The sequence below is a fragment of the Gossypium hirsutum genome, chromosome A13, assembly GCF_007990345.1.
Source record: "Gossypium hirsutum isolate 1008001.06 chromosome A13, Gossypium_hirsutum_v2.1, whole genome shotgun sequence".
Taxonomy (NCBI): domain Eukaryota; kingdom Viridiplantae; phylum Streptophyta; class Magnoliopsida; order Malvales; family Malvaceae; genus Gossypium; species Gossypium hirsutum.
Genome location: NC_053436.1, coordinates 5535784 through 5560170, shown reverse-complemented (window position 1 = coordinate 5560170; position 24387 = coordinate 5535784). Strand labels below are relative to the sequence as shown.

The following is a 24387-nucleotide window of genomic DNA, read 5'->3' as shown; positions in this document are numbered from 1 at the left end:
TAAATTAAATTTTAGTTAAAATAATAAAATTGAATATTAAAATTATGGTGTTATATTTAAATCTCATATTATTAATTTTATATAAAAATATATAGTAAAAGATAAAAAAATCATAATAATATAATGTATTTTGTAAAAATAATAATTTTTAGCTATTTCATAATTAAATTGATGTTAAATTAATTTATTATATTAACTCAATCAGTTTAAATAATAGAAAAGTAAAACATGTAAAATTCATGGACCCTGAAGGAAAATTGTCCAATTTCTTGAAGAACTAAACCCTTTTCACACTTGAGGGAAAGATGTGAAATCGGAGTAGTGGTAATATTTTTTTATTATTGATAATGAAGAAAATAATTACCTTAATTTTATTGAGGTTAGGCTCATCTGTATATGTTTTTACATGATAAACTATATTAAGATAAAATAATTAAAAATGATGGGAAAACATGAACCGACAAATCTCACATTAAGCCATCGGTTTCCGACCATAAGCTTGCTTGCAAACTTCGTAAGGTTTCTGCGAAGGACTGCACAGCTGCGAAGATCCTGGACATCCCACTAGACAATTGTTCCCCAAGCTACCGGAAACCCAAGTGTCGCCGCCGAAGAACTCCGACGGTGGTCTTCCGATCAAGAAATTCCCGTCCAGAAACAACCGTCGCAACGACTTCTTCTTGCTGTACTCCAATGGGATGGCGCCACGTAAGCGGTTGTAACGCAACGACAAAGAGGACAGCTGTGGGTAGTTGGCGAAGTCGGTGGGGGCGTTTCCCTCGATGTGGTTGAACCCGAGATCGACGGCCACGAGGTCGCTGTTACCGCCGGATGGCTTCGAGATCTCCACACGTGTTAAGCTGTTGTTGGCTAAATCTGCCTGTTGCAATGCCGGTAAGAGAAAGAACCAGGCTCCGAGTGTGCCGGTGAACGAGTTTTCACTGAGTTCAACGACTTCCAGCTGAGTTAACCCATCGAAAGAGGATTTCGAGATGTACCCGGATAAAGAATTACCCTTTAAAGCAAGCTCCAATAAGTTATAAGGCAGTTTAGGTAGAAAACCGGTGAGTTGGTTGTAACTGAGATCGAGTCTCCTCAAACCAGAAAGCGAGTTGAAGGTTTTGGGCAAAGGTCCGGAAAGTGAATTATGAGAAATGTCCAAGGATTCAAGTGATTTCAGGGTGGTAACAGAGTCAGGGATTGACCCAGAGAAGGAGTTGGACTTGAGAATCAGAGTTTGGAGACTACGTAGGGAAGAAATGGAAGAAGGTATAGACCCGAAGAAGCCGTTATCAGAGAGATCAAGAATAGTGAGTTGGGTGAGTTGGGAAAGGAGAGGGGTGAGTTGGCCGGAGTAACCAGCAGGATCAAGGGTGATTTGGGTGACACGAGTTGAGTCAATGGAGCAAATAATGCCGCAGGTGAAGTGAGTGCGGCGAGGGAGAGCGCAAGGGTCGGCGGCGGCGAAGTCCCATGAAGCGAGACAAGACCATGAAGGGATTGAGTTTGGCTTGATAGAGGCCTTGAGGGCTTTAAGAGCTGAAATATCCTGCGGGAAAGTCAGGCCCTGAGATAGAGAAAAGTGGAGAAGAAGAAGAAGAAGATAACAGAGGGTGTTGAACATGGCGACAGGGCATTGCTTTTTACTTGATGTGTAATTTTTGTTTTCCATTGCCAAAGAAAGAAGATGGTGGGAATGCAAGTGAAAAGAGCTTGATGAAAGTGAATCGATGATGCAAACTTATGGAGTTTGAAATTTCCATGTGGTTTTTAGAAGTTAGTGGTTTGGACTGTACACCACTCAAATTTTGTACTATTTATATTTACACACTATGTTTAATTTAGGTTGATTGTTCTTAAATTATATATATATTTTAGTTTAGTCTTTAATTTTTTAAAATATTTTTATTAAAATTTCAAAACATTTGTATCATATTAATTTAATGTTAGCTCAAATATGATACAAAACATATGGAGAACATGTTAGAGATACATTTGTTCCTATCGTTTGAGTAGTTTAAATCTGATATGTTAAAAAATAAAGAAAGAGTCTTTTAAAATTTAGTGACACTAACATGTTGGATACAAGTTGTCAATATAGTAATAATCCGATAATTGACAGAATAAGTAATTGGAATGAAATTTTAATTTAAGGATTCAATTGAAATGTTTTGAATATGACCAATTTAGAATTTGATGGTCTGACGAAATTAATCCATTTAATATAATTAAGAATTACGCTGCTCGAGAATCCAATAATTTAAAGGAGATAAAAATTAATATAATGAAATAAGATTGCAGCAACCTGACCATCAGCATTAAATAAATGAAGAAATTAGCTGTCACAATACATATTAATATTCACAAATAAAAAATGATACGTTACAACGTATTCGAATCTAACTTATATTTTTTATATTAATAATAATATTTATATTAATCGAATTAAAATTTAATTATTTAATTTTAATTGAGATTCTTTTTTACATGAAAACATGCAAGTGACTTGTTCTAACGTTGATACTAATAAATTTGAATGATTGTATGGATTATTATTTTCTTCATCAACAATAAAATAAAATAAAAAGATTTATTTGTGGTTTTTTTTACTCTATTAAATGCCAATAAAATAATACAGGGCCCGTAATTGAGATATTTTCAACAGTTCTCCCACACCCAACTCTCCATGTTTCGCCACATTTCAGCCACAAAATAAATTTTGGATCTTTTTATTATAGATGGAGTTGGATTTGAATCGGGTTTAATTTATTTTGATTTATAAAATAATTTTTTTATTTAAAAATAATAAAATATAAAATAAAATATTTTAAAATTATTTAATTTAATTTTGAGCTATTTAAAATAAAAAATTTAAGTTCAAGTCAAGTTGAATCAATTTTATCAAGTTAGAAAGATCACTCGATCCATTAAACCGATTCACCCATAATTATGCTTTTAATTTTTTTATTTTATTTAATTAATGGTTAGCATTTAGTACATTGACCGTATAAGTTTTTTATTTCACAAGTAGTCTTAAAAAATTATCATATGTCTCTTGTTTTTTAAATATTTTTAAAAATATTTTATTATACTCTTATAGGAAACTTGTCAACCTCTTGATCTTACTTATAAAATCTAAAAATTTCACTAATAATGTACCAAATATATTCTCTTTTAACTAATAGAATACATAATGAATTGTTTTAATTTTAGTATCATTTTTATTATATTAACCTATACTTACTATGTGCGGTATGAATAATATATATATTTCGCAACTATTACATTTTAAAATATAGAACTTTATGTGATGGCCTGATGGTTAAGAATGTTCACTGCTCCAAGTGTGTTCTGTGTTCAAGTTGTGCTAATCACGTTAGTTATTCAGACTTTGCCTTGTTATTGTAATTCACCAAAAAAATATTATATATTTCAATGTTAATTTTTAAATGGTTGATAAGAAATTAATGATGTTACAAATTTAACTCTAATTTGGTTTTTTTAACTTTATATATTTTCTAAAATATGAAATTTCAATATTGAGGCAAATAATAGTTGTTAAATTCATTAAGTAAAATTTTGCTATTTTCAAAATCTTATGTAACAAATTTATTATCACATGTGAAATGTTATACCAATTTGCTATTTTTACAGAGTGCTAAGAAAATAATATCTTTCTAGTTAACGGATTTTACGACCACTAGACATAAATTTCAAAAACCGAAAAGTATAAAGATTGAAATGATCAAATTGGAAAACATGAGTCAAATCCACAACTTACTGATAGTTATATATTTTTGTACTTAAAGATAACAATGTTAATTTTGTTATTGTTTAATTTGGGTTTTAGGGTTAATTTGATTAAAGTTAATTGCTAATATTGTTAGGTTTGAATTTTTCATGATTTTGTTAATATTGGATGTATTTTAATTTCGATTTTAAGGTTGATTTGATGAAAGTTAATTGCTAAACTTTCTAATATTAACAATTAACTTTCATCAAACCAACCCTAAAACCTGAATTAAACACTAAAAAGTTATCGTTGTTAACTTTAGATATCAAAATCTATAACTTTTGTCAAATACAAATACTACATTTGACCAAAAAACAATATAGGTATCACATTAAAAAAATATCAAACACATGTACCAGACTATCCATTAAGCCTATTTTTAATATCTAACTTTATTAAAAACTACCACTTTTAAGTTTTCTAAAAACATCGTTCTCTACAAAAATTGTAATTTTCAAAAAAAATTATACATAAATATTTTTTTTGGTACAATAATAATTTGAACCCAAATTATTTCTGGGGAGGTGATAACTTGATTAATAGGTTACAGCTTAGGATTCATATATATATTTTAATTAATGTGATATGATCAAGTATAATTGATGTTGAATTAATATGTGACACTAAATTTAATTCAGATTATTTTAAAAAATATATAAAAAAGGGGATAAATATTAAAACTATACATGAACTTTAATTCAATGTGCAATATGATACATAAACTTTTAGTTTTGACAACTGTATATATGTAATTTTGATTTGATTTAATTTGCACAAATAACTAACATTATTGGTGACGTAGAATTATTTTATGTTTATCTATTACATAACTAAACAATTATATTTACCAAATATGAAAATAAATTGATCTATTTATTTTTTAAATGCATACAATTGAATTAAAATCAAACTTTTATGTATACAATTGAACTCAAATAAAAAAAATCAAGTGTATAATTGCATCAAATGAAAGTTCATCTATCGCATTGCACATTTGATCAATATTCATATATAATTTTAAGATACATCCCATTAGAGAATCATGTTAATGGTAGGGCTCGAACCCGTGAAGTGCTAAGAAGCTACAACATAAGTCGATGTACTATATCTTAAACTGCATTTTAGTCTCTTTACTTGAAAAAATGAGCAAATTGGTCCTTTTATGTTATAAAAGGAATAAAATAGTCCATTCATCAAATTTGTACATAAATGCTTGTTTTAGTTCTTTATGTTACAAAATGCTTTATATAAAGACAAACTAACAAACTTATCTGAATATTTACACCTTTATTCAATTTGGTCCATAACCTTCCACATTTTTGTAATAGCTAGATTTTCAATGGTGCTGGAAAAGGTTGTAACAATTCATTTTTTAGTGGTATCAGAAATGGCAATTTTGAAAGCTGATTTTCTAATGATTTAGTTTGTAAATATTATATAATAATATTTACGAGCCTATTATAGTATTATATTGAATTTTGGTCTAGGAATTTTCTTGAATTAATAGTTAATTAAGGTATAAGGACTAAATTGTAAAAATCGTAAAAATTAATCGCTATAGATTTTTATTTGATAAAAGGCTTATTTAGTAATTGAACAAGGTTTACGATGGATGGTGTGAGATCTTTGCTAATCTGATCCACACATTCTGAACATTCCAAAATCTACAAGGTAATTCTAAAAGTAAGTATTTAAAATAATTAGTAAGCTCATACAAATTCAATATTCTACTTGCCTCACAAAACAATTATATAAGAACTTAATACGCAAATAAATTTTACCTATCCACCAACACAGTTCGCCAGCAAGGTAGGTGCATATATATATATTTGTTTACTTAGTCGACAACACAGTTCACTAGCAAGGTATGTGCATATATATATTTGTTTACCTAGCCACCAACACAGTTTGCCAATAAGGTAGGTGCACCTAATTTATTGAAAATCATAACACAATGACTCTCCTCCTGTCAATTCTATATCCAACCTTTCGTTATTGCAAACTTCAATTATAATAGTCAATTATTCCATTTCTCTTTTATTTCTTAATTTTTAAAGTGTCACATTTCACACGCTTCACATTACCCGATGAACGTCGTAAAATAGTTCAAAACACAGGTACACTTCACATCAGAGGCTCATTCAAGCTAAACATATACAGAGGTGTCAGGTTACCTGTAACACCCCTAACCTATTTCTGTCGTCGGATTAGGGTTACGGAGCACTATCAATAATACAAAGTTTAATTACAATAGGTAAGGTTTGATAATTACATCAGGTTAGGTTGTAATGGTATTGAAATGTTTAAGTTTAATTGATGAATAACTGTCAAATGCCTTGTTAAGATGTTGAATTTGAACATTTGAGCTTGTTGAACATGATTTGGTAAGTTTTGAATCAAGTAAATGTGATGATTTTTGAATATATTGATTGGTTGTTGTTGGAAACTATAAATAGGTAGCAAATGGTTTATTTTTACCAAAAATAGGGTCCACATACCGACGACCATCCTCCCTTGTCATCGGTTAACAGTATGTGATGTTGCGAGTCAAGTGGCTTGAGGTCGTGAGGTGACATACTGTTTGGCGACGTCACGACGTGGAAGAGATGATGTCACGACGTCGGCCTAAACTTTTAAAACTTTACAATTTGGTCCTATTTCGTATTCGAGTTGACAAAAAGTGCTTTCATAAGCTCAAGTAAGACTCAAAATTGATTGTTTAGCATGATTTGGATGTGATTAACACCTAATTACATGCGTGAATGATTATTTATTGCATATTTAATTGTAGTTGTTCCGACAACGAATGTGACGTCCTGTAGATTGGACTCAACGATTGGGTTGGGCGAAGGATATTACAATTTTTATCTGGAGTGAAATTAGATAAATTTCCTTACAATTTAACAATTCCATTAGAAATTGCATTAGATAAATTTCGTTCAAGGACTATATAGATTAATTTATTTCGCTTATTTTGATGGGAATTAAATTGTTCATTATCCTATAAATTATTAACAAAAAAAATAATTAACACTCTTATCAATGATCTATGTTTGATCATTTTCTAAATAAAAAAATTTAATTTGATATATGTCATTTTACATGTTTAATTTTTATTCTTATTATTGTAATTTGTGTAAAATAATGTTCCTTATTCAAATTGTTGAATATAGATAATATATATGAACTTATTTGAAAATTTTAATATTATAATAAAAAACCCGAAAGAATAAATAAAACATTTTCAACATAAAATTTTATTTCATATAATTAATATAAAATAATATTATTCAAAATAATAAGTAAATAACATAATTAAAATATATCAATCATTTTGATAATTCAAATATATTGTTAATAAAAAATTTCTAATTATTATTAAAACATTTGGTAAAAATATATATTATTTTCGAAAAGTAAAATGATATATTGGAAAAATTTTCACTATTTAATTTTTATCTTTCTTAACGGTCAATAAATTAACTATAATAATTTGTAGACTGTCAGGATATAATATATTATAAAAATGTAGTATTTATAAAATTATGTATAGGAATATAAAGTCAATTATTATATAAATAATTAGAATTTATGGTTTAAAAAGGTAATATGATTTTTTTTGGTTAATGCAAACCTAATCATTTAAATATTTTATTATATGAATTTATTTAATAGAATTAAAATTCTTATTATAATTATAAAATAAATTTGTGTTATCAATTATTTTTTAACTAATTATTTTAATAAAATTAAAATTAATAAATTTTATAAAAAATTAAAAAATTAAAACTATAAATCCAGATAACAACAAAAGTTATATTAATAGTTTGTTTTTATAGATAGAGATAAAGAGATTAAATTACTCTGTTTATTAAAAAAATTAAATTAAGGTAAATTATAAAATAATCACTTTTGTTTGTTTCAGATTATAATTTAGTTATTTATGTTTGAAATATTACGTTTTAGTCAGTTACGTTATTGTTTTGTTACGAAGTTGTCACTCTACCGTTAAGCTCTATTACCTCTCTAACGGCAGTCCTATGTGGCAGTCCAAATGGGTTTTAAATGCCAACATACATATCCTACATGGCAATTCAAATTAAATTTATTTAATTAAAAATATATTTTTATCCTAACAATTAGACATTCAAGTTAATATTTAAAATCTATTTAGATTATCATGGAGTTAACGGAGTTTAACGATAGGATGATCACTTTATAACAAAATAATAATATAACTGACTAAAACATAATATTTTAAATATAAATAACTAAAATATAATTTAAATAAAATAAAAGAGACTTTTTATTGTTTTCTCACTCCATTATTTCTCCTCTTTTTAAGTATTTATTAAAGAAAAATCCAATAACATAGGGTATCACGATCCCTTAAAAGCGGCACAGCAAGCCAATGAGTGGAGCGCAGATTTTAAACGCAAAAAACCAACTTCACTTCCCATTTCCTAGTCTTCCACGATGACTCCCCTCCACTTCTTCCTCCTCCTCCTCCTTTCGTCAGCTGCTTTAATCTCCGCGGCCGCCGCCACCGCCACCACCGCATATCCTTCCATCCCGGGCACCGATTCCACAACTGATTGTGGCCTATCCGGAGGGGACGAGAATCCAGTTCCCATCCGTCGCGAAGTCTACGGTAACGGCAAGATATTCGACATCAGCCATAGGTACACCGTCGACATGCCGTCTTGGGAATCCAAGGACGGCGTGGGACAGTTCCTATGGTTGCCTAAAAGCATGAAGAACGGTTCCCTCGCTAATAATTCGGAGATGAAACTCCCAACTCACACCGGCACCCACCTTGACGCTCCCGGACACGTCATCGATCGGTACTTCGATGCCGGCTTCGATGTCGATACCCTAGATTTGGAAGTACTTAATGGTAACTAATATTTAAATAAAATAGTAACAAAATTCACTTATTTGATATAATTTATTTCTATTTCTCTTCTTTATTTTGGGTAAAATTTTCACCTTATAGGTCCTGCCCTGTTGATAGATGTTCCAAGGGATAAAAACATTACTGGTCTGTATCTATATCTTTGCCTTTTCTTTTTCATTTTGTTGGTTATATTTAGGTGTATCTATAAAGTCATCCCTTTATGAAAATTAATTTGTTAGAATTTGGTTCACCTATTTCTTTCGGAACTAAGAATTTGATTAAGTTGTTGATAAATGCTTGAACTTAACTGCAGGTTTTTGTTAATTTGCTTGTATATAAATTATTGAATGGCTAGTTTTCAGGTTGAAATACTACTTAATTGAACTAATTTCACTAATTAGAGCGGACTTTTTGAAAAATAGAATGATGAAATTTATAATTCGACCATATATTTATATATTTGGAAATTTATTATCATGTTTTTCTTCTTCTTAAATTTATAGCCGAGGTTATGGAGTCTTTGAAAATACCAAAGGGAGTACGTAGAGTTCTTTTCAGAACATTAAATACTGACAGGTAATTACATAAATACGCCACGGAATCTTGTAAGAAAGAAAATTTTGAGGTTAAATTTGTGGATTTTCAGGCGGCTAATGTTTAAGAAAGAGTTTGATACAAGCTACGTTGGATTTATGAAGGATGGAGCAGAGTGGTTGGTTAAACACACTGACATAAAACTTATTGGTGAGATGATTGCCTTCCAAAATTTGCCTTTAAATTTGGTTCTTGCTTGCTAGTAGTAGTTTAGATGACATGTTTGTTTTCTGAAATTCAGGAATTGATTACTTATCTGTTGCTGCCTTTGATGATTTGATTCCATCTCATATAGTTTTCCTAGAAGACCGGGTAAGAAATCTTCATCTTTTGTGTTATCTAGCTGCTGTGTTTTGGTTACTATAACGATTTCATTCATCACTGAACTTATCGCTTTCCAGTATGATCGCCGTGTCAAATTTGATATCCTGCTTCATACGTTCATGAATCGTTGTGTATGCTTGTTATCATGTATGTTTGGATTACTTCGTTCTCTAATGTGCCTTACTTAGCAAGTCTCCTCAGTTGTTTTGCTTTGAGTAATATTATTGAAGGCGAGAAATGTCGTATAAATAGCAAGCGTCTGCGCACTTCTAATACTTGACATCCACCGCAGGATATCATTCTTGTGGAAGGTTTAAAACTCGATAACGTTCAACCTGGAATATATTCAGTCCATTGCTTACCATTAAGATTGCTTGGTGCTGAAGGATCACCAACAAGATGCATTCTCATCAAATGATGTTGTTGTCCTTGGTAAGTCCTGCATTCTTGCTCAAGGCGTGGCATTGTTGCTATTGTCAGCTAAAACAAACTATTTGTATTTTTCATTATTTTCTCTATTAGTTACTATAAAAGACTTGAGATAAGTGGGTACGTTTTCAAGGCAATGATGATGCTAATGGCACACCGTCATCTTACACCGTCGTCTTATTAGGCATGTTGTTTGGAAAGAGGAAATGGGCGGGTGACATTAAGGGTGGTGTTTGATTGGAACAAGGCAAATAACGGGTTTATGAGTTAGAACTTGACGCTGTTAGGAATCCTAGAAGGGAGCTTCAGTATAGAAATTTGGTTGCAGTGAACTACACTTTTCGTGTAATATATCATTATGATATTTCTTTTAAGTTCCCTTTTATTTCATAAATAATAATACACTTACGCCATATTTTTGGTTGGTTGGAGTATTAGTTTTTCCACATTTTAATTATTAATTGACTATAAACTAATCATAATTGGTAATTTTTAACCACTCATGTGACTTGTCTGTGGTAAAGAGGGAACATTTTTTACTTATTTTGAGGAGGTTTTATTTTTTACAAAAGTTTTTATCCATCTTTTTAGTTACATGATTAAATTTGTACTAATTATTTTATATTTTATATTTTATATTCAACTATTTTAAAACATATGCATTAAATATATATTTTTTCTTATATTATTTAACTAGTCACCAAACATAAAATTATTGATGGTTCTTTTGAATATCATTGTTAGATTTAGTCACTGAACATAATTTTTATGAAAATGTTTATTGGATGGTGAAATAACTGGAAAACTCATTGAATTCCAACTTGACCTAATTTTATAGGTTTTTTTTTTTTTTTTGAAAATTGAGTTTGTTTAATATCAAATTATACTTTTAGTATTTAGTTTTAAGATATAATTCAACAATTTTATTTATATTATATATATATGCAAGTCATGTCACTCAATAGTGAATTTGTGTAGATTTCAAGTTGATTGACATGAGATTTAATGTTCGAATTTTGTGTTTGTAAAATTCATTCCTTGCATTGTAATGTAATTATTCACTTGTATCAAATATATGAGAGAACTCATTTTCTTCATGATTTGGCAACCAAAATCATCTTACTCCACCACCAACAAAACATTGCATCAACAAAAATTAATTGAAATAATTTGTGAATGATTTGTAGTCTAAAATTTTAATTGAGATTTGTTGATGTTTTTTTCGTACTCCTTTCCTTGGGAGCAGCTCTTTCATATTTATAAGGATGTAACATGTTAGGGGATAGCTAGGCGTTATGCGTATGACACGTTCCCCTTAGGCTCAACTCGTACCCTTAAATGTGTCTCTTTGGTAGAATTTGCACCCAGATATCACCATAGGAGGCAAGCAGTGCTCGCATGTCCCTTGTGCTCCACCTCGCAAGGTGGTGAGGTGTGACGGGATCATTTTGCTAGATGGTGAGGTGTGCTAAATGGTAAGGCATCTCACGAGGTGGGTCGGATTCTCGGTCACAAGGACAAGTCGTATTTCGAGTTGTGAAACATTCTATAACAATTTGTCTACCGTTTTGTAGAATAAGAGTTATAAAGTGACTTTTTTGAGATAGACTTACACATGTGAATCGCGTAATTAGGTGCTTGTTACATAAGTTTTAAGTGCAAACTTATTGGGTAAGCTTTATTGCGTGATTGGTGAACTATTATTAACTTCAAGTTCGTAAAGCATATTTAGTATCATACACCTATATGAAACCTAACTTGTCAAAAGAGAACTGGTGGTCTATATCGATGAGGCATATGCCTAAAGTATGGCAAAGCATTAGATATCACATAACTTAAAAATCGCAACTTTGTTTAGCAAGCAACGTTAGGAGAGGTGGTGAGATGTATTAGTGATCTAGATTGGTTGGTAATGGGATTTGCGAGTGGTGGGGAGGATCCGATTTAAAATTGGCAGATAAAAAAATCAATATAAAATCAACAAACTGCAAGACCCTGAAAATATTATAAATTAAAAAGTTGAGATTTGAAATCAACTAACCCCAAAATTTTGAAAATCTTGTAAGTTAAAAGTTGCGATATGAAATTGACGAACCACAAGATTATGAAAACTTGGTAAGTTAAAAGTTTACAATCTAAAATCGGTGAATTGCGAGATTCTGAAAATATTGTAAGTTAAAATGTCGCGATCTAAAATTAGCGAACTGTGAGATTATGAAAATATTGTAATTTAAAATGTTGTGATATAAAATCGGTGAACTATGAGATTTTAAGGATCTTGTCAATTAAAAAGTTGTGATCTGAAATTGACGAACTGCAAGACTCTGAAATCTTGTAAGTTAAAAAATTACGATATGAAATCATCAAATTGGGCTCTAAAAATATTGTAAGTTAAAAGGTCGCAATTTCAAATCGACAAACTGCGAGATTTTTAAAATATTGTAAGTAAAAGGTTGCAATCTGAAATCAATGAACTGCGAAATTCTAAGATCTTATAAGTAGGAAGTCGCGATCGTAAATCGAAGAATTATAAGATTCTGAAAATCTTGTAAGTAGATGGTTGCGATCGTAAATCGATGAATCATAAGATTCTTAGAATCTTATAAGTAGAAGGTCACGATCGTAAATCAACCAACCGTAAAATCTTTGAAATCTTGTAAATAGAAGGTTGTGATTGTAAATCAGTGAACCATAAGAATCTTGAAATCTTGTAAGTAAAAGGTCACAATCGTAAATGGGTGAATCGCAATATTCTTAAAATCTTGTAAGTAGAAGGTGAAAATTGTAAATTAGTGAACTATAAAATTCTTAAAATCTCGTAAATAGGAGGTCGCCATCGTAAATCAACAACCCGTAAGATTCTAAAAATGTAGTAAGTGAGAGGTTACGATTGTAAATCAGTGAACCGCAGGATGTTAGTTATAACACCCCAAACCCGTCCTAAACGTTATGGCCGAATCTGAGAGTGTTACGAAGAAAGGTTTTGAAACTGTTTTTATTTCGACAAAAACCTTATAAAGCTACTTGTTATAAAGTGTCCAAAATTTACAAAACATATTAATTTACTTGTTTAATACCAAAACCATCGTGAGTTTATTCATTCGCCAAAACATAATTTGCAACGGAAATCTTAAAAGTCATTATATTTAAGTAACCTAGTTCGTGTTTCCAGAACAATCTTTGTTTGCATAAAACCGTCATTTTGGTAAATCGTTTCGATAAACAACGCAAGATAGTAAACAATCAAAACCAAAACCAACAGTTAAAACCATACAGTCCAGAGAGTCCCAAAACTTACAAACTCTCAAATAAATCCAGAATTTTAAAAAAATAGAAAACTCAAAGGCAGTTTTAACTAGTGGTCACTGCTGAACCTTTGTCGCACCGACCCGCCTATGTCCGAAGGTTACCTATACAGAACAGACAAATAGATGTGAGTTTTCATAAACTTAATGTGTAACCCAACAGAGATAGACATGCAAATGTACACAGTATTCTTATATGTAGAACAAATACAAATACAGACCTAAGTCCTTAATAGATACAGATATCAGAATCAAATAATTCAGACAGATGTACAGAATCCTACCCCTATCCTCTACACACCATCTCCGTTTAATCCATCACACAATGTGGGGTTAAAAACACCCACCTATCCATACACACCATATAGTGACAATGCGATACATAACAAATAATATGCATTCAAGCTGCCATAATATAGGCGAAAGGTCGTCGTACAGATCACTTTTTTCGCATATACAAATCTCACCCTAAACACAGATACATATTATAGATACAGAAATAACAGATTTAACATGCTTATATACAGATAACATACATACTTAAATAGTACAGTCAAACATACATACTCAGATCAGACTGTCAGAATATTAGATCATATAAAATAGGGTTTGGTTAGCCCTTACTGACCTTACGGTAGGCCTACAGTCGATCGAAATGACCTGTGTAATCCTAAGAAAAATTTTAGAATTTTGAGCCCACATGTTCGTGTGGCCATGTGCCCAAATTGGCCTTGGGCCACACATTCGCTGTCATACAACTGTGTCTAGCACATGGCCACACCTCGACAGTCACACGACTGTGTGTTGCACACGACCAGCCACATGACCGAGCACACGCTCGTGTGGCGTCGACAGTTCCCTTTTTTGGCTTTCACCGAACCTTGATTTCTCATGTTTTAGGTACACATTTGGTACGATTTTGATGCGAAAGCAATCTCGAGCCCTTCTAAACCTAAAAACCAGTACCCTAAACACCGATTTAGCAACCAAAATACAAATTCACGATAGACATTCAACAATGCCTAAGAACTCATCGCCGACGATAAACCTCCGCTAACGCATACTAAGGCGTTAAAGTGTAATTTTTCACCTCACAACCTTTACCTAATCACAAATTTCATCAATTAATCACCAATTAGTGGCTAACATTTAACATCGCTAACATATGAAAAACCAAAAGTTAACGACAAACGAAATTTTACTTATTAAGCCGATTAAAGAACCTAAAAATGCCAGTAGCACGATTGAACGACAGGTTCATGAACAGAATTGAAGAAAAAAGAAGCAAAGATTTACAGAGAAGGGGAAAAATGTCAGAAAGGGAAAAGAAAGGAAAAGATAAACTACTCACTCTTTCCCTAATTTGGGAATTTGAGAAGAAAGAGAAAAGTAATAAAATAAAAATTAAAATCAAATAAAATCTCACAATTCCCTAATTTTAGGCAGAATCTCCTACTAACCCAATCCCAACTACCCACTCTTTCATCTACTTACACAATCTTCTAAACCCATCCAAACTCTCTCAGACAACCGTGACAAAAATTAACATCCACTTTTCTTTTTCAAGCATGGAAACTCCAGGAACAGAAGTAGTAGGATTTGTTTTCATAATAAAGTGAAATATGTCAATTTTTTTTCCAAAATTATCTAATACAAAATAAATCTTCGACAGGAGGTTGATCAATTAATTCAATAAGAAATAGGGGTTAGCACTCGATTTCGTTGGTCCCATCCAATTCAAGTGCATGCAATTGGATTGTTTCCTTATTCAATGAAGGAATTTTTAAGTTCAACCAACCTATTTTTAAAATAGGAAGTGGATAAATAAAAATTTTGGGAGAGTATTTCATTTGTCCATCATTATAGGCAACACCATCCATATTATCTATAGAATTCGAATTCGAACCCGAACTCTATTTATGATTCCTTATTTCTATCTCATTAGCCTTGTTTCAATTTCATTTCATATTTTATTTTAGCATATCGATTTTTTTTTCTTTACGTCAAACAACATTCCTATGTTTCAATATGAATACTACCATTTCATAGGAGTTTTATGAAAAAAAAAGTCAAAAGCCCCTTATCGGATTTGAATCGATGACTTACGCCTTACCATGGCGTTACTCTACCACTGAGTTAAAAGGGCGGTTCGATTCAATTACTAAATGAATTAGTAGACGGATAAGATCTATTTATATATATAAATGACTCATAGTGGCTAGTAGCTCTCAGGAATGAGAATTCTAATTTACTTAACGTGTAGAGGGTAAAATGGTTTTATTGGTATTGGGTTTGATACCCTAATTTTAAGCATAATCTCCTACTAACCCAATCCCAACTACCCACTCTTTCATCTACTTACACAAACTTCCAAACCCATCCAAACTCTCTCAGACAACCAAGACAAAAATTAACATCCACGCTTGTACGAGGATTCAAACACAATACCTCTAACAAGCTAACTCCTTACCACACGAACTAGCAGGCTCATTATAATATGATTTTACAAATAATATAACATAAGCTTACCCAGTAAGGATAAGGCTAATGTAAAAAATAACTAAATTTGCCAAAAGTAAGACTTGAACCCAAGACCTCATACACACACCCAGAACACTTAACCATTGAAGCAAATACATATTTGTGTCAAGATTTACAGAAACAGAAATAAATTATTTAGGGCGTTAAACTAGTGCTTATCGGCTAACTTGAAACTATAATAAATGATGGAAATAAGCCTAATTCATTAAATTAATTTAGTGTGCTTACACATAGCATTTCTTTAAGTGGCGGATGTTCCAAGTGCAAGGATGTATCTAAAGGAAATGAATTCAAGAAACTTAACTAACTGAAACTAAGATAAAGATAGACTGAATATCACATAATGAAATTGTGAAATACTTGGCTGCTTTTTGTTGTGCTTTAGCTACATCTTTTTTGCTCATTTCTCTACTCTCTCCTTACCAATTTGGGTTATCCATGTTTGTTCTTGTTGTATATTGAGTATTTGTTGCTTGCCTAACTTACCTATCCTCCTAATGAAAAGAACTACAAGTTGACCTTTTTATTTCTTTCGCTTCTACGAATTTGTGATCCCTTTCATAGAGGTTTGTCAGATTTTGCGGTTTGTTATCTGTGAACGAATACTAAACATGCTCATTCAACACCCCAATGATAAAAGCATCAATGACCCACTATTCTTCTAGGTTTTTTTCATTCAATATCGTTGCATGAAAATGTTTTATGTACTCCTGCAAAGCCTCTGCTTGACTGATATTAAGCCTATTGGTGTGCTTATAGTTGTCTTGTGAGCGCAGAGCCTTCCTAAAAACATCTGACCTAGTTGAGTGAAGCTCCTAATAGAGCTCTACGACAAAGATAAATATCAATCCTTAGCGCTTCCTCTCAAAATCATATAAAAAGCCTTACACCTCCTAGCATTCGAAGCTCCCAGGACATTCATATAGTCATTGTACTGCATTAAATGTGCTTGTGTGCCCCTTCTTCCCTCAAAGACTTCCTTTGGCACATTAAATTTTGGAGGTAAACTTACAGTTGTAATTTCTAGATCCAAAGGATTGTTGGAACAAAAAATCCAATCCATATCCTAGACATCTGGCTGTAAAGCTTGGACATCCTAATGCAAAGCATCCATCTCATGCTATCAGGGCCTTGCATGTGTTCCATATCCCCTCCCCTGTAGAGGCACAACACTATCATGATGGTTTAAATGAGTTAATTGCATCTTTCATACTTTCTCTTCATCTTGTCTTGTAATAGAAAGTTGTTGCTACTCACATTTGGTGTTTTGTTAGGACATCTACTCTTTTAAGATGTGTATTTGTGCTTCTAGGCTTACAAGCTGCTGTTAGGGGGTCTCCTAGTTAGATGGGTTGGAAATCTATTGGTTTGACAGAAAATTAAGGTTGAGAGCATAGTGGGCTTCCTACTAGTCTGAGTTGCCCAATTTTTTGGGTTGATACTTAAAGAGGTCGAGTTCATTGGAATGATTACTAGCCTCTCCTCTCACATTTTGGTGTGAAAAATTTGTGGTGGAGGATCTCTCATTTGGGTGAGTCATATAGGTCTTTACTCAATCTAAAAGCCGGAAGTGCCTCTACGCTCACTGCACCAATTTGTTAATATTTTTCCATCCTCTTCTCATTAAGAGCAACTCTTTCATATTTATAAGGCATAGTTTCTTGATGTGATGTGCTAAGGGATAGCTAGGCACCATGCATATGATGTACTCCCCCTTAGGCTCGACATGTACCCTTAAATGTGTCTCTTTGGTAGAATTCGCACCCATGTATCACTATAAGAGGCAAGTAGTGCTGGCATGTCCTTCATGCTCCACCTCGTGAAGTGTGACAGGATCACTTAGGTAGATGGTGAGACATGACGGGATCACCTTGTAATATGGTGAGGTGTGACGAGATAACTTCATGAGGTGTTGAGGTGTAATGGGATCACTTAGCGAGATGGTGAGGCATCCTGCAAGATGAGTTGGATTTCGAGTTGTGAAGTATCTTATAATAAGATTAAAATGTAAAACTATTTTAAAAATTATAAAACATAAAGTTATGACCAAACTTTCATCAGAATATCCCAAGTTTGAATCATCATTATATTCAAAAAATATTATTAGGCTACTTTTAATGGTAATTGAATAATTAATAATATTAAAATAAATATAACTATGTTATGAAATTAATTTTTTCAAAAAAAGAATGAAATTAAATTTTATAATTAATGTAAAAGTTTGTTTTTGAACTTTATTGGAACAAGTTTGACAAGATGAAACTTTGGCAACCACAATTACTAAGTTTGAGCTCAATTACATGTAAGTTATTTTTTATATTTATTTTAAGTATAAATCCCACCATGTAATAAATGGTTAGATTTATTTTAACTTTAATTTACAATTGTGGTTTGTACCAATTTGATAATTATTCAAACATCTATTATACTTATAACTATGATTGCACTTGCAAACTTTTTTGTATGAGTAAATATATATTAGCTCTCTAACTTCGTCTTTAGGTTTAAATTGATACTTAAAGTTGTTATATTCAGTTAGACACATAAATTGAGCTTCTAAGATTGTAGTGTGAACTTGGCTTTATAATTCAAATTGGATCAAATAATTAAGTACTAATTTGGATTAAAAAGTTAAGTTTAAATACCAATTTGAACCAAGGAACCAATTTCAGGTACTTAAATTGGACCAAAATAAACTTTAAGTACCAAATTGAACCTTAAAACTAAGTTCAAGCATCTAATTGGACCAAAGAAAACTTTAAGTACTAATTTAAACATTGAAGCTAAATTCAAGTATCAAAATGCATATTTACCCATGACGGTTATGTATAAAATTTTCAATACCAAAATTTAAGCCAACAAAGCCCAAAACACAAGTCAACAAAAATGAAGCCATTTGAGTGATATTTTGTAGTAACGTGTTGAATTTATTTTAGGAGATGTGATTGTTTTTTTTTAATTATTATTTATTTATTATAAAGATGTTGATAATTTATTTATTTATTTATTATTATTATTATTATTATTATTATAAAAATCAGACAGGAGAAAAGTACAAACCTCACCAGGTTGCTAAAAGAAAACCATGGCATTAACACTAGCACTAAAAGTTAATTCATAAAATCCAAATCTAAAATAAACTCGCTTTTTCAAGTCTCATAATTTTATTGAAATTCTTTCGTATTTTGGAGACATAATTCATTAACAATAAAAATAGAAAAGAGTAAAATTATATGATTCGAAAAAATAAAAAAATTTCAAGTTAACCGAATTAAGTTACTTAATTTACTTGAGTCAATTCAAATAAGTAATTCGAGTTTCGAGTTCGAGTCAAGTTAAATTTTACAATTCAAATAATTCGAATAACAGATTAGTATAAATACCCTTTTGATCCCTATCTTTTAAAAATAGGCAGAATGTTCTCTTTGTAAACAAAAATTACAAAGAAAAAATCAAAATAATTTTTAAATTTTAATATATTTATAAAAATTTCAAATTTTATAAATATTTTTAAAACTCTAAAAATTTTCTAAAATAATAATTTTGTGGACCTAAATTAATTAATTAATGATTTAAGTTTATTTTACTAAAATATATTTTTTTCTTTGAAAAAGTTTTCAAATAAATATGATTTCAGATTTATGTGCTCTAATATTAAATTAATTAACATTGTAACAAAATTTTATTTTGACATGTTTAATTTTTTTAATTTAACTCAAATAATTTCACTTGATTTAATTCGATTCGATTCGATTTGACTTGAATTTCATTTCACTCGATTTGAAAAATCCTCAAATCGAGTTAAATTGATAAAATAAGACTCATCAACTTAATTAAATCTAAGTTTTTTTCATTTGATTCGACTCGATTTGGTTGATGCTCATCTTAATTAAATCTGATGATTTCAATATATATAAAATTAAGAGAAGTGATTATATGAAATTGTGTCCCTATCCCTTTCTAATAAGAGAATAACAAATCTTGTTCAAAAAAAAAAGTAGAATAACAAATCAAATTTTTTCTCCTATTTTTAACTTTTTTTCTCCTACAAAAATTCAAACCTAATTAAAAATATTAAAAATTAACAAAAAAATCTAATTTATAAAAAGGATAGGGTTGACATAGACCATTCTCATAAATTAAAGATAAGATAAAAGCTAAAATTATCACTCCATCAACATGTTTGACAATTTAGATCTCTATTAATTGACAAATATAATAAAAAATAATGGAAAAGAAAAAAAAATTAAATAGGAGGGCCTCTTTTCTACGTTTTCTATTCAGTTCAACTCCTTCATGATCTATTCCCAGGGCAAGATCTATTTCCTATCTGTCATTTATAGAGAACTCACCAGCTGTAACACACTAACACTCCTCAAAGCTTCTTTAATCTGAAACTAGTTTACTACCATGAACAATAATAACACGCTCCTGCTGTTATTCTGTATCCTTTCCAGTTCTGCTGTAGTTTACAGTGATGGTAATGCCAAAATCTTTGATATAACTCACAAAATCACTTCCCAGTTGCCCACTTTTAACTCCCAGAAGGGACTTGGTCACTTCATTTGGCTTGTTTCCAGCATTAAAAATGGGTCCATGGCTAATGAATCCGAGTTTAAGCTGGGAACCCACACTGGAACTCACGTTGATGCCCCTAGCCACTTCTTTCAAAAGTATTATGAGGAGGGCTTTGATGTTTCCACACTTAGCCTGCAAACACTTACTGGTAAACTGGTTTTTTTTTTGCCCTTTAGCTTGGTGTTTACATTGTTGGAAATTTGGTAGTTCTTTGCAACTTAGCTCATTAATCTCTATGGTTTGCTAGAGCTGGAGATATTATTGATGATCATACATGTTTTATTGTTTGTGTAGGTCCTGTTCTAGTAGTTGATGTTCCAAGAAACAAGAACATTACTGGTATGATGGACTTTCCTTTTTAATTGATGATCATACATGTTTTATTTGCTACAACTTTTGGGGGTTCTAAATTTCACTTCAGCTCACTCTACAATCATTCCTGTTTCTGGGATTTGTATGCAGTTATAACTAGTTTAATCATAAAACCTTGCCTGCTAGTTATAGTCAGGGATGCTTTCGAGTTTTGAATACTGAACATGTTAGAGAATCATGTTGATAACATGAAAAGAGCCCAGGGGCGCCTCTCCATGCCTGAACAGGCTGAAGAGGTCAGGGATGGATCCAGGGGTGCACAGGGGCGATTGCCCCTCATGGAATTTTCATATTTTTGTATTTTATATATAAATTATTATCTATTTTAGATTTAGTGTCCACGTTGTATAACATTCGCCTCCTGATCAAATTATATTTCATATAATTCGCCCCTTTAAGCTCTAATACAAGGTCATGAGTGCAAGGATGCTCTAGTGCAACATCACAAAATAGATCTCTGTGCATCATCTTTATAAACTTTTATTTGTGTTGAGTTGTAGTAATCACTACCTAAAATATTTTCAACCTACAGCTGAAGTTATGAAGTCGTTGAATATTCCCCGGGGAGTTCATCGTGTGCTTTTCAAAACACTTAATACAGAGAGGTAAACATAAACGGACTTACGTTCGCATTTTACCTATTCATAAAGCAATCATAGTAATGCTGAAACGTCGTGGAAATACATGTCAACTTTGGTGTTTAGGAGGTTGATGCATAGGAGAGAGTTTGCTTCAGACTTCACAGGGTTTAAGAAGGATGGGGCGCAATGGTTGGTTGATAACACCGACATCAAACTTGTTGGTAAGACTTCAGTCTCTCTTTGTTAACAACGAGACATGTTGGGGTTGAGAATTGTGCTTTAATTATGGCGCATAAATGTCGGTCCGGTCGTTATTTCAGTTTAAAACTCGCCTCAACAGAACGTGTTTAGTAACCATTGATCTGTCTTTATGAATTGTAGGAATCGATTACCTATCTATTTCTGCTTATGTTGATGCTGCCCCTACTCATCATATATTGCTGAAAAGTCGGGTAAGAACAAAGAGGTTTCTCATGTTAATTTTTAGTTATATGAACAAAGAATAGTGTTGGAGTGCATTACTAAAACCTGATTGATTTTCTTCAGGAAATCGTTATAGTCGAAGGTCTAAACCTCGATGGAATCAAGCCGGGGAAGTATACGGTTCATTGCCTACCTTTGAGGATGGTTGGTGCAGATGGATGCCCAACAAGATGCATTCTCACTGCATAAAACAATAATGCTGATTTCTAGTTAGTAAGATATTTGCCAAACCATAGGTAAGGAATACATATATGTTGTACTGATTTTCATGCCTTTGCTCCTAATAAATGAGAGGATATGTTTAAAAACGCATTACTACGACATTTTAATGCATGTATCGTGTTCGTATTTAGAATTTGATTCGACTAATAATTTGAAAAAAAATGCAAAATATGATATGCAAGCTGCTATATACCTTCAAGTGAAACTTGTGCAGCATCCCTAAATAATGCCCTTCATAATTTATTATAATCACTGAGGTATAGTCATGGCAAGTTTGATTGTGGAGCTAAATTTCGTATTAAATTTTTAGAATTGATCCGTCCAACAATCTCTGTATCTCTACCGAAGCGGATCAGTTGAACTAGAGCTTGATCACCCTCAAGCTGCCAACCTCCTTTTCGACCGCAAAGCACATCATATGAGTTTCCTCCATCACACTAATGATCGGATACACAGATCCATATAATAATATTTTTGTCTCTATGAACCAAATGCATACTCAATGATCAGATACATGGGATTCCTCCATAGCACCAATGATCTCATGAGAGCATAATCATCTAACACATCAAGTACACGGCTAGAAGGCGTCGTGCACGAAGTGTAAAGCCCTTCAAACACGCTACAAACATGTCAACTATACCCCGAACCACATCTCTGTTAGTTTAATAGGACATTTTCTCTTTTGAAGATGATCAAAACATGAACCATTCATAAATATCATAATAATAACATAACCAAAATCATTTTATTATTTAAAACATACCAACCACTTTCAAAATCATCAAACCATGATAGTTAATATCATAAGTCATCAAGCTTAACTACTTAATAAGCTATGTAAGCCAATTGAATTAGGCTAGCACAAATTGTAACACGTCGGTCTTTTCTCTTTTGAATTTTCGATCATTTCTTTAACTACATTTGATAATTTAAACATGAAAACAATATCAGATTCTCACATTCAAACAACAAATCATTCAAATTAAAAATGATATACATTAACTTGATTATTTATAACCCTAATATCCGATTCTTACATAACTCAAAATTCCCCCGATCGAATCTAATTTCGACTTTTAAATTATATTAGAAGGACCACTAACTATCCAAAAACACTATCTAAATTCGAGTTCTTTACTTCCCCTCTCTAAAATTTCTAAATATTCAACCATGGTAACTACTCAAACTACAAGAAATTCTAGAGGGACTTAAGGTTTTGGGGAGCTTCTTCCTCCTTCTCCACTTGATCGAAAATGAGAGAAACCTTCAAATTTTTGTTTTTCTTTTGTTTGCCGACACTAGAGAAGAAATGGCCTTAGTTTCCTTTAATTTTAACTTAAACAAGTTTTAATATAATTAATCTAATGGCAAATATTTAATGGTGAAATGGTTAGTGGAGGTTAATGGAACTAATCAAGGCTTCCCACTAACTAAATGAAGCCATGGTTTAATTACTCTCAAAGGCTTTGCTTAATTATTCACTTAATCTTTCTAATGTTTGCTACTTTACTAATCTGTCCTTATGCATTAATTACTAAGTAATCAATTCTATTCTCTAATTCTCTATTCATCTTGTAAACTTCTCGATTTAATTTTCTGGAACAACTCGGTTTATGAAATCGGGTTCCAAAATCAAGTTTTTCAACATCGACGAATAATGAATTGTTACACTAAAATTATTTTTTTATCCGTTATTTATTTGATGTAGGTGAAAATTATTTTGTGGATTTGTTTTGAAAAGGAAGTCAAATTCTAATAATTATTTCTTAATCATTATTATTAAATATGTTTATAATTAGTGCATGTTGCTTAACTATTTTATTTTTTTACCAATTAATATTACAATTTGTTTTTTTATATTTCCAAAATTGTATATTATTAATAGATTTATGTATTAATTAAATGTTTAATTGATTTTTTGGTTAAATATTGATTTCATTTTAACTTAAATTATTTTATCTAATGACTTACTATTTTACTACTTTTAAAAAGATATCTTATTTTCTATATTTATTTTTAAGAAAAAAGTAAACAAATTCTCATTTAATTAATAAAAAATTATTTTTTTGAGATTATAGAAAATATATTAATTAATGAATTAAAAAAAATTACATACTTTACATACAACACACCTAACATTTGAAACTTAGTATAAATAGGCTTTCATCAAAATGTTCTCTATGTTATGAGCGCTTTTGATCCTCCATTACACCAAATTTTAAGAGTGTCATCTTAAATGGTAAAGTTATAACATTAGTCCCTAAC

At 31.2% G+C, this 24387-nt stretch overlaps 3 protein-coding genes across 6 annotated transcripts; 2 read left to right on the top strand and 1 right to left on the bottom strand.

The window, feature by feature from the left end:
- Positions 1-348: 348 nt before the first annotated feature.
- Positions 349-1837, bottom strand: LOC121212222 (LRR receptor-like serine/threonine-protein kinase GHR1). Its single transcript, XM_041084607.1, has one exon. It carries the CDS (start codon positions 1670-1672, stop codon positions 473-475), a length of 1200 nt encoding a protein of 399 aa, XP_040940541.1. The 5' UTR covers positions 1673-1837; the 3' UTR covers positions 349-472.
- Positions 1838-8166: 6329 nt separating this feature from the next.
- Positions 8167-10450, top strand: LOC121212221 (cyclase-like protein 2). Of its 4 annotated transcripts, none has more exons than XM_041084605.1 (7): positions 8167-8690; positions 8790-8834; positions 9194-9266; positions 9337-9434; positions 9526-9596; positions 9901-10040; positions 10222-10450. In XM_041084605.1, the coding sequence occupies exons 1-6, from the start codon at positions 8270-8272 to the stop codon at positions 10024-10026; spliced, it is 834 nt and encodes a 277-aa protein (XP_040940539.1). In that variant the 5' UTR covers positions 8167-8269; the 3' UTR covers positions 10027-10040; positions 10222-10450. The 4 variants fall into 4 exon arrangements, with proteins under 4 accessions (XP_040940539.1, XP_040940537.1, XP_040940540.1 ...); XM_041084606.1 differs by having other exon boundaries at positions 8173-8690; positions 10171-10450; XM_041084604.1 differs by having other exon boundaries at positions 8173-8690; positions 10131-10450.
- Positions 10451-20062: 9612 nt separating this feature from the next.
- Positions 20063-22205, top strand: LOC121212220 (cyclase-like protein 2). Its single transcript, XM_041084602.1, has 6 exons — positions 20063-20609; positions 20756-20800; positions 21366-21438; positions 21538-21635; positions 21796-21866; positions 21961-22205. The coding sequence occupies exons 1-6, from the start codon at positions 20294-20296 to the stop codon at positions 22084-22086; spliced, it is 729 nt and encodes a 242-aa protein (XP_040940536.1). The 5' UTR covers positions 20063-20293; the 3' UTR covers positions 22087-22205.
- Positions 22206-24387: the final 2182 nt, after the last annotated feature.

Coding starts and splice junctions, on each gene's coding strand:
- LOC121212222 (XM_041084607.1), bottom strand. CDS start 1,672: ATGGAAAACAAAAATTACACATCAAGTAAAAAGCAATGCCCTGTCGCC.
- LOC121212221 (XM_041084605.1), top strand. CDS start 8,270: ATGACTCCCCTCCACTTCTTCCTCCTCCTCCTCCTTTCGTCAGCTGCT. Junction 9,435..9,525: donor CACTGACATAAAACTTATTG/GTGAGATGATTG, acceptor TCTGAAATTCAG/GAATTGATTACTTATCTGTT. Junction 9,597..9,900: donor TAGTTTTCCTAGAAGACCGG/GTAAGAAATCTT, acceptor CATCCACCGCAG/GATATCATTCTTGTGGAAGG.
- LOC121212220 (XM_041084602.1), top strand. CDS start 20,294: ATGAACAATAATAACACGCTCCTGCTGTTATTCTGTATCCTTTCCAGT. Junction 21,439..21,537: donor AAAACACTTAATACAGAGAG/GTAAACATAAAC, acceptor TTTGGTGTTTAG/GAGGTTGATGCATAGGAGAG. Junction 21,636..21,795: donor CACCGACATCAAACTTGTTG/GTAAGACTTCAG, acceptor TATGAATTGTAG/GAATCGATTACCTATCTATT.